Source organism: Ruditapes philippinarum, unplaced genomic scaffold, assembly GCF_026571515.1.
Source record: "Ruditapes philippinarum isolate M1 unplaced genomic scaffold, ASM2657151v2 ctg1913_1_1_1_1, whole genome shotgun sequence".
Taxonomy (NCBI): Eukaryota; Metazoa; Mollusca; class Bivalvia; order Venerida; family Veneridae; genus Ruditapes; species Ruditapes philippinarum.
Genome location: NW_026860906.1, coordinates 226,664 through 245,176, shown reverse-complemented (window position 1 = coordinate 245,176; position 18,513 = coordinate 226,664). Strand labels below are relative to the sequence as shown.

The window sequence follows — 18,513 nt, the reverse complement described above, 5'->3', positions numbered from 1 at the left end:
CGTATTGTTATCTATTATAAAAATAATCGGGAAATAATAGTAATGTTATATATCATTTAAATTAATCAAACATGACGTTTTTATTTAATTCCAATAGAAACAATAATGGAAAGTGGTATACTTTGCATTTTGGAAAGTGGTATACTTTGCATTTTATAATGAAAACAAATCATATGACTTTTTAATGATTTATTTTTGCGCATTGATGGATGCTGGTTTTATTTATTATATATATTATGACAAAGCATTCTCGAATTCAAGGGATATATTTATCTATATACGAGGTGTGTCCGTAACGTTCCCGGACGATTGTTAATTGGAAAAAAAATTGTTGACAGTTTTCAAAAAGAAAACAAGCCGCTCAATTTCGTTCCATATTTGTACTATCATGCTCAATTCTATGCATTATGTAGCAAAATTGTTAAACAATATTAATAAACACCATCTAATATAACAAAGCTTTCTAAAATATTTAACATACTGTATGTGTATTTGAATTTGCGGAAGCAATTTTTCGCGGAAAGGTCCATTTTGGGTCTCTATACAATTATTCGCGCTATTTTGAATTCGCGGAGTTGACTGCCGAAAATTATAAATTCGCGTCGACCGCTCAGGTAAAAATTAAGGAAACTACTGTAATCATGGTGGGAGTTAACAGTTATTTTCAATACCTGGTGTCAAACAATACGCTATTGTACAGGGAAAAAAAAACATTGTCTAGCGAATTTATTCATCTATTGTGTTTTCTTATCTATGCTGAATTATTTGTCAATAAATTTCAAATATCTCTTTTTTGAATGAATAGATGATACCTATGAGTAGTACTCCGAGTTGACCGTCACTGCGATGGGAACAGCGTGTGTCAAGATCACACCCTCGGCATCCATGAAGATGATAAACATCTGTTTTCCCACTGGTTTAGCAACTTTTGCTTTCTTTGGAGGTGGGGACGAAGTACACATTCTCTCTTGTTTTGTCTCTAGCTCGTACAGGTGAAACCAGGTTTCGTCAGTTGTCACAATGGGCTTCATGAAATGTTGGCCACTGCGCCGATACCGTTACAAAAATCCCCTCGAAACACGGACTCTAGTTTTCATCTGCTAATCCAATAACAGTTTCGGTACCTATCTAGCGCACACTTGGATCATTGACATATTTTCAGTTGTTTATTATCTTGTGAATTGTTGTTTTACTGATGTGACAGTGCTATATCTCGCACTAACATACGACTGTCGCCATCAAACATTTCCTTAATCTCGTCACAAAAGACGCTTGGTCTTCCAGACCTATGGTCATCTGCAGTAGACGTATAATTCTAGATATTTATAGATTGTTTATCTATATATATATTTAGATTTCTAGGGATATATTTACACTAATCCTTTGTTGTATCATAGTTTGGGGACCTTTCTGTGAAAATGTGTCCAGTGCATTAACTGGAGTGCAGGTATTAGTTACCCGCACTCCAGAGCATGCCTATTGATTGGTTCATTTTGTCTGGGGTTTACATATTGTGACGATAGAGAAAGGGATAGCGATAGAAATACCATATTCAGATGCTCGTTCATTGGCTCCGTTTTCTGGGGTTTCATATTGTGACAACAGGAAACGTGTTTTTATCTTTGACCATGATACAAAAGAGAAAAAACATTAACACACTCGGCAATCTGATTTACACTCGGGGGCTACACCCCCTCGTACAAATCAGATAGCCTCGTTACTATAAACGACCACATTTATAAACCCGTAGTTGTATCATAGTTTGGGGACCTTTCTGTTGAAAAAGTGCCAGCGTTAAATCGTATACATATACATGCACAGTGCGGTAACTGGAGTGCAGGTATCAGTTACCCGCACTCCAGATCATGCCCGTTGATTTGCTCATTTTTGCTGGGGTTTACATATTGTGACGGCAGAGAAAGGGAAAGCGGCAGAAATATCATATTCAGATGCTCGATCATTGGTTACTTTTTCCCGGGGTTTAAAATTGTGACAACAGAGAACGTGTTTTTATGTTTGACTATGATACAAAAGAGAAAGAACACCAAAACACTCGGCAATCTGATTTATACTCGGGGGCTACGCCCCCATGTACAAATCAGATAGCCTCGTGTTTCGATGCTCTTTCTATTACTTAAATATAAACATTTTTATCTGTATGAGGCGTTACACCGCTAAATATTTAATTAAAAATCGACCTATCCATCTTTTATTCTGGACAAAAGTATTTAATTTTTTAGTGAAAATATGTACATAGTGAATAGCAAACAATCCAGACCATGTTTTTTAAGTTTGAGATTGTCGATTTTTTTTGCGTAATATTATACTTTTGTCCTGCACTACATTTTGTTTTGATTGGGTTTAACGTCGCATAAACACAGTATAAGTCATATTGCGATTATCCAGCTTTACTTGTGAAGCAAGACCTCAGGCGCCCCTCTAAACATTATACCAAGCATAAACGGGCACATGTGTAGAACCGTAAGCTAGCCTGATAATTTCTTCAAACCTACAGAGATGAGATGCAAATGGTTTGAAGTCATCGACATTTACCACTCGGCCACGGACTTTAGCTATAGTATATATATGAGCTATAGTATTATATATGTATAAAGATACAAATTCTCGCCCATACGGGTCATTCCATGTGTGTGCAGTAAACGTAAGTTACAAAGTTCATGCTTTAAACATTGAAAAAATTTAACTTTAAATCATGTTCATGAATTTATCTATTTTGAGTTTAAGCCTGCACAAAGGTCAGTTGAATTACAAATTTGTAACGATTTTAATCTCGTTTGGTAGGCCTGTGTAGAGATAAGACAACTATGTCACGTTTAAACACGCCTAGTGTCTAAATAGTTGTTGTGTTAATTTAGGTATACGTTAAATATCATGGATGTTATAATAAAGAACGGACGAGTTATCGATCCTGGAAATCAAATAGATGACATTCTCGACGTGGCTTTAAAAGATGGTAAAATATTTGATGTGGGGAGAAACCTTAAGCTGGATTCTAAATCATCGTACGATGCAACTGGCCTAATAGTTACGCCAGGCTTGATAGATGCGCACGTGCATTGTTACCAGTACGCCACGCCGTTAGGAATTAACCCGGATGAAGCGTGCTTGTCACGTGGTGTGACAACTATAATTGACGCTGGAAGTTCAGGTATAGAAATGTTTAAATGTATTTAAAAAAATGTATAGGAATATTTTCATTAATTATTATAATTCATTACATTTAACACAATACATGTATAAATAAACATGTGGCGCTCTTTCTATATTTTAAAGATATGCTTAAAAAATAAGAAAATATTGAAAACTGCTACAGGCTTTTTCGTGAATATATAATAAACATGTTTTGACTTCACACAAAGTGGTTATGTTTTTTAATACTACACACTATATGAATATATAGTGTTATAAAAAAATTGACTTTTTTTTGGTGTGTTTTTTTTAAAGAAAAGACTAACTTTACTTGACTTGTAATAGGTAACGTAGCGTCCCATACTTATTTTAGTTTATTCATTTTTGTATTCAAATAGGAATTCCTTAGATGTGATTATGAAATATTTTACTCAAGGGTTGAGCATAATATATTTTTAATTTAAATGAAGATCTGCCATATTTTATGCAATAACTTAATGCATTGAAACAATTTCACAGACATAGTTAATTTTAATAAAACATCACACTATTCTCTCTAAATTCACGGCAGTCACAATTTAACTGTTACTTTATTAGTTAAGTCCACATTGAATTTATAAATAAAAATAAAAAAGAAGAATCATTTTGAAAAAGAAACCGTGTGTCTTGTTTGTTTTTTTTTCTCTCTCAATTAGGGGCCACGACATTTCTCGGGCTACGGAAGTTCATTATTGATCAATCAAATACGCGGGTTCGATGCCTGTTACACATTGCCATGCACGGCCTTGCTGCGGCAGGATGCGCTGGGGGAGGTACTTATTATTGATGTATTGTATATTTGTGTTTATATGTTCAGTGGGTAGGTTTAGCGAATTTTTTAGTCTGAATGATACGTTTTCTATACTATATTCTTTGTAACAAGAGTCTCTCGTCAATGGTTAGTTAGAGACTCTGACTTTGACAATCAAGTGTCTCTCGTCGCTGTAGGTATCACACCTTCTAGGGACTTTGGAGTTTTAAAGCTTTCAAACACGAGAGGTATGTGACCCAATTCAGTTGTCTATTCGCTAGTGCACGAAACTATACACCATATGACCTTTTACAATATCGGTGTTCAAATAAAAATGAAGAAACAATATCATTATAATTATTAACATGTGATTTTTTTTTCTTTGTAAGTTACTACTGTGAGGAATTTATTAAAATATGTCAGCCATATAAATAATTAGTAGCTGATTCATCATAGTCACTGCCATGAACCTGCCTTATCTAACTTTTATGTGTCAAAGTTTTCAATATGTTATTAGTCAACATATTATCAAATCAGTTTTCAACTTTAAACTTTCGTTCATGCATTGTTACGTTTTGCTAATGAAAATGACACAATATTAAATGTTTGTTATCTTATTTCTGTACAGGTTTTATTATAAGTTAGTATGTACTTTTTTGGTCATACATGATTTCGAATATCTATATACATGTTCTGTAAATATTAAAACAGCTAGCGTTTTAAGTTATGAAGGAAAGTAGAAATATGTCCATTGTACCAGACATTCCTCTGGTTTGTAAGTCTCCGGACGGACAGCCTGACATCAGAGTAGTGGGGAAACAGGGCGGTGGAATGGACAGACAGCCTGACATCAGAGTAGTGGGACAACGGGGCAGTGGAATGGACAGACAGCCTGACATCAGAGTAGTGGGACAACGGGGCAGTGGAATGGACAGATAGCCTGACATCAGAGTAGTGGGACAACGGGGCAGTGGAATGGACAGACAGCCTGACATCAGAGTAGTGGGACAACGGGGCAGTGGAATGGACAGACAACCTGACATCAGAGTAGTGGGAAAACAGGGCGGTGGAATGGACAGACAGCCTGACATCAGAGTAGTGGGACAACGGGGCAGTGGAATGGACAGACAGCCTGACATCAGAGTAGTGGACAACGGGGCAGTGGAATGGACAGACAGCCTGACATCAGAGTAGTGGGACAACGGGGCAGTGGAATGGACAGACAACCTGACATCAGAGTAGTGGGAAAACAGGGCGGTGGAATGGACAGACAGCCTGACATCAGAGTAGTGGGACAACGGGGCAGTGGAATGGACAGACAGCCTGACATCAGAGTAGTGGACAACGGGGCAGTGGAATGGACAGACAGCCTGACATCAGAGTAGTGGGACAACGGGGCAGTGGAATGGACAGACAGCCTGACATCAGAGTAGTGGGACAACGGGGCAGTGGAATGGAAGACAGACATCCTGACATCAGAGTAGTGGGACAACGGGGCAGTGGAATGGACGGGCAAAAGCAAATCTACATGCGTCCCCGCTCCATCTCGCTAAGAAGGGGCATAACAATGCACTTTTTTTATCTTACGAAGGAAATGAATCCCGAAACATTTCTTTGATAGACCAATGAGCCGACTGTTTTATAAATGAATAAAATAATTAAAATAATTCAACAAAACATGGAAAGTACTGTGAATGATTCATTTGCTAAATGTTTATGATGCGAATTGAAAACAGATATCTGCAGCGCTGATTTTCCAAAATATTGCTGTGAACATTTTCTTTTTTTACAATTCAATCTTAAATTTATTTTTTAGAGCTGTTGCTTTTGGCAACTCTATTTAAAGTCAAGCGTAAATATTACGTCATTTATTTATCCAAGATATTGCGGGATATTGCTGTTCATTTATAGTAATTGGATAATCCAAAATATTTATTTTCTATAAATTAAGGAAGAAAAATGAACTTTCTGTATTCTTTGAATTCAATTCATGCGTTAAATTGTCTATAGATTAACACTTTACAGTGCTGAACCCTTAAAGATGTACAATCAATGCTTCATAGTTTTAACCATTCATTAGTAATTTATTAAAAGGGATTTCAGTATTAAAACAGTTAAAAAAGAAACAAGGTAAATATAACGGACAATCATTTTGATTTAAAATTTGTAGGTTAAGTTGACCCAAAGCTTGTGGACTAGCAAAAAAAAAGAAAGAAAAAAGAAACAGAAATCTACGGTGGCACAAAGGTGACATGTGTGTGTTTTTATTTATCTCGTGGCCACGAGATACTTTGTCGTGGTCACGAGATACTATGTCGTGGCCACGAGTTATTAAGTCGTGGCCACGAGATAGTTAAGTCGTGGCCACGAGATAGTTAAGTCGTGGGAACGAGATACTATGTCGTGGCCACCAGTTACTAGGTCGTGGCCACGAGATAGTTAAGTCGTGGCCACGAGAAAGTTAAGTCGTGGCCACGAGAAAGTTAAGTCGTGGCCACGAGATAGTTAAGTCGTGGGAACGAGATACTATGTGGTGGCCACGAGTTACTAACTCGTGGCCACGAGATAAATAACCAATCAGATTACACCATTTAAATGAATTTTTCTATTTTACTGGACATGTGCTATAGTACAAGTATGGCCCTACTTCACCTGCCTGTAAAAGTGACATTGATACAAGTTAATAACTGGTCAATAATTTTACATTAAGCGTCACTGTGGCCTTGATTTTTGACCCAATGACCTCGAAATTATTAGATTTCATCTACTGATCAGGTGCAATGATCTTTCTGGGTTCACTAAACCATGGCTTATCCCTTCTAAATTATTCATCAGACAAGGATTTTACATGAAGTATCATGGTTACCTTGACCTCAAATATCCTTATAGGCTATCTACTGTCCATGGGCAATGTCCCTACCAAATAAAATAAACCAGGACTTATTCCTTCTCATGTTATCGTATAAACAAGGTTAACAGGCCGTAGTATGTACAAACTGACCAATTCGATCACAAAATTGTCCCAACAAAGGGCTAAAGTCAAAATTAATGTCAGATGGGCCTTGGAAGGTGACTTTCTAATATGATCCTAAAGACAAGTTTAAAGTGAATATAAAAATTCAGTATTTTCAAAGATTAATGTTGCATGTAAAAGTAAGCTGTTAAGTTTAAAAAATTCATAATATATATAGTGAATTCTGATTGGTTATTATCTCGTGCGAACGACTTAGTTATCTCGTTCCCACGACTTTGTAACTCGTGGCTACGACATATTATCTCGTTGCCACGACATAGTATCTCGTGGTCACGACTTAGTAACTCGTGGCCACGACATAGTATCTCGTTCCCACGACTAAGTAACTCGTGGCCACGACTTAATAACTCGCGGCCACGACATAGTATCTCGTGCCCACGACTTAACTATCTCGTGGCCACGACATAGTATCTCGTGATCACGACTTAACTATCTCGTGGCCACGACTTAGTAACTCGTCACCTTTGTGCCACCGTAGATATCACCATAAAACCGACGTCGATTCCACCTTTTCTCCGAAAATTTTGTACGCCTGTTTGAAGTACATTTTTGTCAAGAGAGGGGGCGCTTTCCACTGGGACGTCATGCCGGTATGACGATTCTTACTCCAGCTCGCCAGGGTTCGTAAAATCCTTTATTTGATTATTACAGCGCCTGTAGGAGAGTCAGACACGCTGGCCATTCTTGACGAAGACGCTTGCGTAGAGTGTGTAGGAGCCAATCGTGACGTCATTGTTGGTGTCAAGGTCAGATTACAGTCTTCGGTGTGTGATAAGGGACGGTTAGAACAAGAAGCCTATAGGTATACATTCTGATATTGAAATTTTGTTTTAAACGTAAATACACTATATATCTAATGAGCAAAAAATATGAATTAATATAAAAATACATGGAATGGTAAGTTATGCATAAAGCAAGAATTAATTTTTTGTTTATAACGGAAAGCTCGATGTTATGCCGCTTTACTTTATTAAAGGGAAAAAACAAGGCTTATCTTCAGTAAATTTTCAAAATATGATTACCTCCCTTTACTGAGCAGCATTCATGTATACGAATACTTGGAACACAGTTCGAAATTTTCTTCAACGCACATTATGTTTCATGAAAAAAACGAGAAACTCAAATATTCCGCGAGCACGTTCCATTTGCAAACGAAATTTTCTTCAATTCTTGGCAAGCTTTGGTAGATCTACTGGGCAGTTAATAGACAATTTTGAATATTCTTTAACGGAACGTGGTTTCACTCGGGCGCCCGTTTGTGCCCGAAATGATATACAGAGAGTCACCTGAGGTCTTCCTCAACCAGTAAAGGTAGAAAGTCGCCATGTGACTTGTACTACGTTAGTGTAACGGAAAACCCAACCTAAAAAAATAAAATAAAAATAATGGTTATTTTTGTTTTATTTGTACGAACAGAAGGGCGTTATCGGCATCCAAACGTTGCGGGCTATCACTGATGGTGCATCATTCTAACTCAACAGTACCCACACAAACAAGTAAACTACGTCTTTTACATGAGCATACTTATTATAGTTATTGTTGGTTCTCAAAATCAAATCTGAGAATTTATGTTAAACAAAACACAGATTTTACACACTATTTAAGATGCTATCATAAACGTCATATACTTGTACTTTCGTCGAGGAATGGTATACGTATTTTCTGTCTTAGTAGATTTGAGAAACTCTCCAACCGTTAATAATTTCATTTGTTGAACATGCTTATTACATAGCAGTTTTCAAATAGATTTATTACCACAATATTCTACTTCATTGTCTAATATTATCTTGTACAAATGTAATGATCACTTTTCAATAAGATAGTATAGTTTTAAAAAGAAGCTGTCAATGTGCTTTTTCTACGATGGCTGTTTTGTACCATGTCGTACTTTCGTTTCGCGGCGCGCCAGTCGAAAACACGAAAAGAACACAAAAAGTCACTACTTTGTCGCATTATCATGTTTTCGCCTCGCAACCCGCGGAGCGGCGCAAAAGTACGACAAAGTAGTACTTTGTCGTATTTTCGTGTTTGAGACTATTGCCACGCGGAACGAAAATATGACACGGTACAAAGCAGCCACCATATTTCCTCGAAAGACAATCCAGATGTTTAATAGAACTTCGGTGGTTTCCTACGGACTTTCGCTCACGAGTATCTTAAATTTTGCAGGAAGGGGCTACTTTGGTGTTAATATTGTTTTCATAAAAACATTCCTTTAATCTAATAAAAGCAAAATTTGTCATTAAAAATGTCGTTGCACATAGATAATGAAATATGTTGTTTAATTTGACAGCATCTACGAGCGCGCTAGGCTGTCCTAAGGATCTACGTACTGGCGACATTTACACACATACATACCACGGATTTGAAAGCACCATTTTGGATTCAAAGACTAAAACAATTCATAGTGACGTAATAGATGCCAGATCACGTGGTGTATTATTTGACTGCGGGCATGGTGTGGGTGCTTTCAACTGGACTGTGGCTGAAATGGCAACAAAACAGAATTTCTGGCCTGATCTTTTGGGTATAAAATTTTTAGGACGTTTGTAATGCCTTTTTTAATATAATATCTTATTTAACTACAGTACAATGTCATTTAAAATGTAATAAAACTTTGAAATATTATGAAAACATCTTGAAAAAACAGTTTCGTAAATTATAAGTTATCACTTTGTCGTCTATTTATTGTTATTTTTAAAAACAGAATAATATCCGTATTTATTAGAAATCATAGGCGCTTACTACTCATAGAGAAGTTTTTTTTTATCTTTTTTTTTGCTTTATACACATACTCTCGAGGTCTACACATCTATTAGCTCCAGCAGGTGTGGGGTTATGTCCCCTGGTGTTGCTTTAAGATTATAACACCCAACATTAGCCTTTCCTGTTTCAGCGCCACAAAACCTAAATTGTGTTGGTGAGCCATAAAACCAAACAAAGCAAACATAAAACGAATACCCTTCTGCTAATAGTCAATTTATTTCATTTTTCTAATTTTCACATTTTTTTCATGTTCAGGCAGTGACCTTCATACCGAGAATCAAGAAGGACCTGCATACGACCTACCCATGATAATGACAAAGTTTCTTTACCTCGGTATGCCACTGAACGAAATCATAAAAAGTGTGACGTCATCACCTGCGCGCGCATTCAGGCTGAATTCCATTGGATCATTATCCAAAGAAAACGACGCAGACGTGTCTATTTTAAGAATTGATGACTGTGACGTCAGTATTGAAGATTGTATCGGACAAATGAGGCACGTTAAGAAGCGAATAGTCCCTGTTGCCATATGGCGTGGGGGTAAGGAACACCCTGTTGTCATAGCAGGATTTGGTTCGAAACCAGTTACTACACAAATCAGTCTAGGGAACTTAGAGAAGGCATTGATAAAAGATTAAGAAATACCTCGATGGAAAATAGGAAATATTATCAACCAACTTGATTTCTTTTTATATTTGCTCATGACTTTTGATGAAACAAAATGCTTATTTCATTTTCCGTATTTTCACTGTAAGTTCTTTCTTTACTGCAGTGAAGTATATTTTCCGTATATTTACTGTTGTCTTGCCGGAGCATTGTCTCATAATTTCAGTCTCAAAAAAAAATAGAATAAATAAAAAAGTAAATAAAAAAGTAAATAAATGAAAATAAAGAAGTATATAATGAACAGAAATCCATGGTTTCATTTCTATCAATACGGGATTTATTTCCAATATTTTCAAGTGATATTAGATATGATAATTTTCACACCACAAAAAAAATCATTACCCTCTTAGTATTAATGTCTTTTCAATTCTATTAAAAAAGTTTTTATTCCAGGGAATGTTTTTTTTTTAATCAATATATGCAAAGTTCATATAATATTGAGAACTAAATTAGCTTGCATATACATGTTGATGTTATCTGCAATCATGTTATTTTACAGTAATGTACCCATTCTATACAAATGAAATGGATATACAAGTATACAAATTTTCATTAATACAGGTCATGGCGTGTTTTTAATGTAATAAATACATTTATCATAAACACGTGCTACTTATGTGGCATTGCATCAATGATAAGATGATTCATTTTTACTGTAAATAATTTTATTTGGATATGTGATAAATAGAATATTCTAACACAACCGCATTTATCTCTATTTAACAAAGAAGGGCCGACATTGTGGGTTATTTAAATATAATGAAATGAAATCACTGTTGATGCTCTATTTTTAGACATGTGACGTAACCGTTAGACATGCTATGTAACCACTACAAATATGACGCGTTGAGTATGGAACAATGTAAGTTATGGCAATGTAGGTCACTGATTTTTAACAACAACTAACAGTTGTTCCGTGCATGTACAAGTTGAAGTTTTGGATATTTACTGTTACGTTAGAGCCAAACCATTTACCGATACCGTTGCAGAAATCCCCAAGAAACACTGAATTAAGTTTACATCTGCACATCCGTTAATAGTTTCAATACCCATCTAGCGCACACTTTGTTCATTTACATATTTTCAGTTATTATCTTGTGAATTGTTGTTTTACTGACACTTTTCACACTTTTCCACTATTTCTCGCACTGATATACGACGGTCGCCATCATGCATTTCATTAATCTCGTCACAAGAGACGCTCGGTCTTCCAGACCTATGGTCATCTGCGGTAGACGTATAATTCTAGATGTTTATGGATATATATATATCTGTTTATAATTCCAAACTTCTAGGGATATATGTACCTCAGAAGCCCCTTTAAACATTATATTTAACATAGACGGGCACATGCGAAGAACCACCGACATTCCGTAAGCTAGTTGGATAGTTTCGTGAGAAGCAAGTGGTTTGAAGTCAACGACATTTACCACTCGGCCTCGGACTTTAGCTCGTATAGTATAATTATACGTATAAAGATAATAATGCTCTCCATACGGGTCATTCCGGGGCGAGGTACATTATGATAAGTTTTCAATATTCCATCGAGCCATATACATGTAAGCCCATGAGGATATACATGTAATGCATTATATATAGCAAGACTGTACATAGCATAAATTTACAAAACAATTTAAACAGCGGAGAAGGTTTACAAATAATTACATGTCTTCCTAATTAGCACATGACATCAGATATTCTTGCCGAATTCCACTTGGGTATAATTTTAATTTTACAATGAAAAATGGTTCAGTGGTTTTTAGAACAAGATATCTACGCTTCTTACCAATCGAAATTAAATCATGTTATACAGCATATAATGTTAACTCCGAGGAAAATGTAACATATACCCATCCAACAATATGAAAACCGAAACTCTTTTGTTTAAAGTACATTATAAAGCTTAATTATAAATGCATCTAATAATGACATGCAATAAATAGCATATCAACTCAACCCATTAAAAAATATCTACTATGAGTACTTGCAACTGCACCTATACTTAGCTCTTAAAGATATTTCATCAAAAATAAGTTAGGGATTCTTGACTATAATAATATCTTCATCTTGTCGAAACGAAACACAAGATCAATATTCACTTAACATCAATCTAGGCACAATCAATATATAAAGCAAAAGGAATGATTATGTATGACGGCCCTTGATTTCTAAAAGCTTAATAAAACATCATAATTATAATATACAGTACCTTACATGTATGATAAAGTTGACTTTGTCAATACGAAAACACAAAGTCAACTTATGGAATTTATTTCACTTTAAATTCTTAATGTATCTTTAATACATTTATATTTTATCTGTACCTGTTTTACATATCGAGAAACATACACATATCAAAAAACATACATATCTGTATACTATAACTATAAATAACTATGACTACTTGCCCTGTTTATATAAACATTCAAACCAACATGTTTACAACTAATCTAGGCATTTAATGTGTTTATGTGTGTGCAGTAAACGTAAGTTACAAAGTTCATACTTTAAACATTGAAAAGTTTTTAACTTTAAATCATGTTCATGAATTTATCTATTTTAATTTTAAGCCTGCACAGAGGTCAGTTAAATTTCAAATTTGTAACGATTCTAATCTCGTTTGTAGAGAGATAAGACAACTATGTCACGTTTAAACACGCCTAGTGTCTACACAGTGGTAGTGTTAATTTAGGTATACATTAAATATCATGGATATTAAAATAAAGAACGGACGAGTTATCGATCCTGGAAATCAAATAGATGACATTCTCGACGTGGCTATTAAAGATGGTAAGATATTTGATGTGGGGAGAAACCTTGAGCTGGATTCTAAATCAACGTATGATGCAACTGGTCTTATAGTGACGCCAGGCTTAATAGACGCGCACGTGCATTGTTACCAGTACGCTACGCCGTTAGGAATTAACCCGGATGAAGCGTGTTTGCCACGTGGTGTGACAACTATAATTGACGCTGGAAGTTCAGGTATAAAAATGTTTAAATGTATTTAAAAATGTATAGGCATATTTTCATTTATTATTATAATTCAGTATAATATTTAACACAATATATTTCGCTAGAAATATGTCACATTTATGTTGTTTTCATTAACGAGGCCATCACATCGGTGATATCATTATACAATCAATTTGTATCATCAGAAACGGTATAAACTAAATGACCAAAAATTAAGGCACAATAAGTTCAAAACTTGCATTTTTTTTACTTTTTCAATTTTTTTTATTTTAGGGGTCATTTTTACGTTTCCTAAACTTAACTCATGGGCCATATAGTTAAGCTTTGTCGCACATATTAAAGGCCCATTGATCCTTAATAAATGCTGTTATTTTTATTTTTTCAAGAGCTTTTTATTTTGGTGTCCTGTTACTATTTGCAAAACTTCAATTATTTGCCATATACATGTAGTTGAGCCATCTTTTGCCTACGTTACATTTTGGAATTAACCACAGTTATAATAATTTAGTTTTACGTATCAAAATAAAAAAAGCTGCTTTGTTTACAATTTGTTACCTTTAACACGTATCGTTTTCAGTCAGTGCAATTTCTTCAGGAGGAAGAAATCTTGCAAGTCCGTAATCAATTATTACAACATTATAAATACATGTTTGCCCTTTCTACGGAATGAAAAAAATAATTTCTGGGGCTTACTGTGCCTTTAAACTATTGACTTCGTGTGCTTGTACTCAATCTTTTATAGAAGAGCAACCAGTTATTAACATCCAGTTATAAAAACATGTTTTCATTTAAAAAAGATCGTGTTCAATACGTTTGCGAAAATAAAACACTACTACACCAACCACTACATGAACAGTAGTCATAGAATTTTGCTGGAAGCAAAACTTACGTTAATTCTTAACGATTCAAAATGGTTAATATCAAATTGAGGTTAAAATAATAAGATCAGCCGTTGTAAATCTAGCTTGACTGCTTTTCTTCTGCTGCTTCTTCTTCTTCTTTCTCTTCTGCTGCTTCTTCTTTTTCTTTTGCTGCTTCTTCTTCTTCTTTTTCTTCTGCTGCTTCTTCTTCTTCTTTTACTTCTACTGCTTCTTCTTCTTCTTTCTCTTCTGCTGCTTCTTCTTTTTCTTTTGCTGCTTCTTCTTTTTCTTCTGCTGCTTCTTCTTCTTCTTTTTCTTCTACTGCTTCTTCTTCTTCTTTCTCTTCTGCTGCTTCTTCTTTTTCTTTTGCTGCTTCTTCTTTTTCTTTTTCTTCTGCTGCTTCTTCTTCTTTTTCTTCTACTGCTTCTTCTTTCTCTTCTGCTGCTTCTTCTTTTTCTTTTTCTTTTGCTGCTTCTTCTTCTTCTTTTTTTTCTGCTGCTTCTACTTCTTCTTTTTCTTCTACTGCTTCTTCTTCTTCTTTCTCTTCTGCTGGTTCTTCTTTTTCTTTTTCTTCTGCTGCTTCTTCTTCTTTTTCTTCTACTGCTTCTTCTTCTTCTTTCTCTTCTGCTGCTTCTTCTTCTTTCTCTTCTGCTGCTTCTTCTTTTTCTTTTTCTTCTGCTGCTTCTTCTTTTTCTTTTGCTGCTTCTCTTCTTCTTTTTCTTTTGCTGCTTCTCTTCTTCTTTTTCTTCTGCTGCTTCTTCTTCTTCTTTTTCTTCTGCTGCTTCTTCTTCTTTTTCTTCTACTACTTCTTCTTCTACTTTCTCTTCTTCTTCTTCTTTGTTTGAGTTATGGAAGTGATATTGAATGTAGAAATAGTATCATTGCTAATTTGTAAATGTTATTTATAAACATTACCCTGTGGCTAAGGAGTTGCCTGTAAGTGTTTAGGCATCGGAAATGCAGCCCCCGCTATTTCCTACGTAATCATAAGAGGCGACTAAATTGATCTGAATTTATTGAGTTTATGACTCGTGCCCCAAGGGTGGGTGATTGAACTCTGGCTAAAAAATTTGTTAAAAGCCAAAAGAAAATTTGAAAGAGAAAAAATTTTTTATCTTTTTGAAATCGGGAAAAAAATGTAAAACTATTTAAAAGTTAGAAGTTGAACAAAGTAGACACAGAAACGGTAAAGAATTTCCATGCAAATATTGCTAAAAAATGGTGAGTTTAGACGCGAATTTCTAGGGCAAGTTGTGGAAACATTATTTTGATTATAGGGTCTACCAATACGCACTAATAAGCACGTGCAAGCAGCATGTGCGTTGACAAAAGTATTATTTTACAACTAGCAGCCATATTCTATGCTGTAATATATAGCTTTAATTTTCATGAGGACAATTCAGTATAATACCGTGTTGTTTTTCTTTATTGATTTCTCTATTTTTGGTTGTCTAATGACTCTTATCTAATTTCCATTTAAGGTAAATTTCATACCTGATTCCTCACCAAGTAATTGGAACTAGTCATGTTATTACACATTGTTAAAAGCAATTTGATTTGGAAATAAAGTTGTTGTGTTTCTTCTACCTGCTTGTGAACCTAGAACAAATACAGTTATACATTTACCGTGCTGTATTGTTACAAAGCAACCAGTGGAGGAAAATGCGTTTTGGAATCGATATAACGAGATTTTTACTTTGCCAATGATACTAAACTTCTAAATAGGATACTGCTAATTTTCTTGTTTCTTGCAAAAAATATTGTAAAAGCAATTTATAGCACTTAACGGCACTTCGCACTGTTGTTAATGTGTACCGAGATGAGCGGTATAGCTCCGTGCCGCCAAAACGATACAGTGTTCAGCCATACGAAGAGTGAGGGGTTCTATAGATTGTTCGATTCCAATGTCCAATAGCCAGGTGTGAAGCTGTAAAGTGGACAAACGTGTCCCGTGTATGAATCTTAGGTTATGAAATATATTTGCTATGACTTTATAATTTCTTATATATATATTTAGTTGTCATGAGACGTTGATTTTGTCATACACATGTTGCTGAAATAAATTTCTTCATGCTTATACATGTATGAATTTAACAAATTATTTGCTCCTCTAATTTATCATTATAAATTGTTTGAACAGCACTGCTTAAAACTTAAATTAGCATAAGTAGTAAGAGGTACGAGTTTCGACAAATCTTTCTGCTTGCTCACCTTGCTCTTTCCTGTTGGCAAACATTTATCACTTTGGGTTTCAGCAGGGAAGGCGTTGATGACATTGAGCTTAGTAAAGCAATATTCGAGCGAGGACTCACTGATGATATTTTAAAAATAGAAAAATTCAAAACGCTCGATTTTGCTGGCGTACTAGCAATTTAGGTGACAATGGACAAAGAGATAAAATCATACAAGGCCCTCAATGTGTATGTCGATGTTATAATACTTGGTTTTGGTTTATGACAATGTGAACTGTTGGTCTGTATTAGATTTGAAGAGGCTTTTTGAAAGGGCCATTCAAAAGTTTTGATGCTTTCGTTCTTTGTTGTCGACATTAAACATATGTGTGTACCTCGAATTGACAAAACGTATGCAAAAGAGAGGAGAGTTTTATTTCAATATCTCAAAAAAATTAATTCATAATAAAACGTTTTAACCAATTTCCTTTACATCAGAATATACAAAGAAAGACAAAGAATAATGCGATAAATACATTGTATTTATTTTACTTGATATTTATTTTTTTTATTCTTTTTTTCAACATGAGCATAATATGAATGATTAAGAAGGTTCAAGTCCATTTGATTCCAGTCGTTTTTATAAAGGCATCTATGGTAGTCCAGACATCTGAAAGTTAAATAAAAAGATATTCATTATAAAACTTTATGTTTTGAAGATTATCAATCATTTACCATGTTTTATATTTCTCGTTTTAGCAAGTCGATCAGTTTGGCACCGGCCGGTTGTAAGTACGCAATTACTGGGATCAAAAGTGCTTACCACTTTATTTTCTTCGAAAGTAATCATCATTCTAATTTCAAAGTTAAACAGAAGTGGAATAAAATAGGACCGAGACTGTAATGCAAAAACTATTTTGGTTTTATTAGTATATAACGAGTGTAAATATTATTTAAATAAAGTCATATTAAATATCAGTGGGAGGAAAAAACACGAACCGTTCAGTATTTCTTGCCATGATATCCATATCCTCTTCCGTAACCACCCCAGCCTCTGTAACCACCATATCCTCCGTATCCACCGCCGTAACCGCCATATCCTCCGTAACCTCCACCGTAACCGCCGTATCCTCCCCAACCTCCGTAACCACCATAGCCTCCCATGCCACCATAGCCTCCCATACCACCGTAGCCTCCCATACCACCGTAGCCTCCGTAACCTCCATAGCCGCCTTTCAAAAATGGAAGACAGTTATTTTATTCCTGCATCGTTAAAATTTGTCTTAAACGTAAAGCATCCATATTTATTGCTTAGTCCCTTTTGATAACGTATTAGTTAAGAGGATCAAACAGTTTCATGTAATATTGTACTTTAAAGTTTTGCATATTTTATAATATATACAATCAGTTCAATAAAAGCAAACGCTCTTATTTTAATGTTTTATAATAAATCACAAACGTTGTCATAACACAAGATTCTAAAACGTTTCATAAACTTATTTTCAATGAAAAGCAGCCATGACATATGCTACGTATGCATAACTTTTTCATGATCTCTGTTATGTATATATTTCAGTCATACATTTTGCTTTATTTCAGCAACAATTTATAACTCACAAGGTACCATGGAAGAACTGTAAGAATAGCTTTTAAAATGATAACATTTAATCAGAATCTCCATCGCAAAGGTGATACGTTAATGTTATTAACGCTAGCAAAAACAAGTTCAATAATTTAAGACAAGTTTCTCACCGTATCCACCGCCGTATCCGCCGTATCCCCAACCACCTCGGCTACAGCAAACAGCTTTTCTTTGCCATTTACCGCCGCACCATCCGCCCTGCGTTTGTAATTTTCTCCCACTTTCAATAACAGCGTTCTTTGGCGCATCTGCATCGTTAGCCGGGCTTTGCTAATGCTTGGCACCAAAATATAGAATTCACACTTTAAATACAATAGCATAATAGCTATATTCAGAGACATAGTGAAGCTAATTTATTCACGAACATTTGATGCAGTATTCACGAAAAGATTGAAAGCTTAATTTTAGAAAACGGTAATGCTTTTTCCCCGATATGATATCATAAATAAGTGGTTAAA

General features: G+C 35.1%; 2 protein-coding genes across 2 annotated transcripts; one reads left to right on the top strand and one right to left on the bottom strand.

Moving 5' to 3' along the window:
• Window positions 1–846: 846 nt before the first annotated feature.
• Window positions 847–10,638, top strand: LOC132713886 (deacetylase EF_0837-like). The gene is made up of 7 exons (XM_060696590.1): window positions 847–992; window positions 2,877–3,169; window positions 3,846–3,962; window positions 7,626–7,776; window positions 8,358–8,470; window positions 9,268–9,501; window positions 9,996–10,638. Exons 1-7 carry the CDS (start codon window positions 847–849, stop codon window positions 10,376–10,378), a joined length of 1,437 nt encoding a protein of 478 aa, XP_060552573.1. The 3' UTR covers window positions 10,379–10,638.
• Window positions 10,639–16,937: 6,299 nt separating this feature from the next.
• On the bottom strand, window positions 16,938–18,309 carry LOC132713885 (uncharacterized). The gene is made up of 3 exons (XM_060696589.1): window positions 18,166–18,309; window positions 17,413–17,645; window positions 16,938–17,083 (listed from the first exon to the last, which is right to left on the bottom strand). The coding sequence occupies exons 1-3, from the start codon at window positions 18,307–18,309 to the stop codon at window positions 16,957–16,959; spliced, it is 504 nt and encodes a 167-aa protein (XP_060552572.1). The 3' UTR covers window positions 16,938–16,956.
• Between the last annotated feature and the right edge of the window lie 204 nt (window positions 18,310–18,513).

What these genes read in the sequence shown, in the direction of transcription:
- LOC132713885 (XM_060696589.1), bottom strand. Translation starts at nt 18,309, where the DNA reads ATGCAGATGCGCCAAAGAACGCTGTTATTGAAAGTGGGAGAAAATTAC. An exon ending in CGGATACGGCGGTGGATACG is followed by an intron (nt 17,646 to 18,165) that starts GTGAGAAACTTG and finishes CATTTTTGAAAG; the next exon opens with GCGGCTATGGAGGTTACGGA. An exon ending in ATGGCAAGAAATACTGAACG is followed by an intron (nt 17,084 to 17,412) that starts GTTCGTGTTTTT and finishes TTTAACTTTCAG; the next exon opens with ATGTCTGGACTACCATAGAT.
- LOC132713886 (XM_060696590.1), top strand. Translation starts at nt 847, where the DNA reads ATGGGAACAGCGTGTGTCAAGATCACACCCTCGGCATCCATGAAGATG. An exon ending in GGCAGGATGCGCTGGGGGAG is followed by an intron (nt 3,963 to 7,625) that starts GTACTTATTATT and finishes TGATTATTACAG; the next exon opens with CGCCTGTAGGAGAGTCAGAC. An exon ending in TTAGAACAAGAAGCCTATAG is followed by an intron (nt 7,777 to 8,357) that starts GTATACATTCTG and finishes ATAAAATAAAAA; the next exon opens with TAATGGTTATTTTTGTTTTA.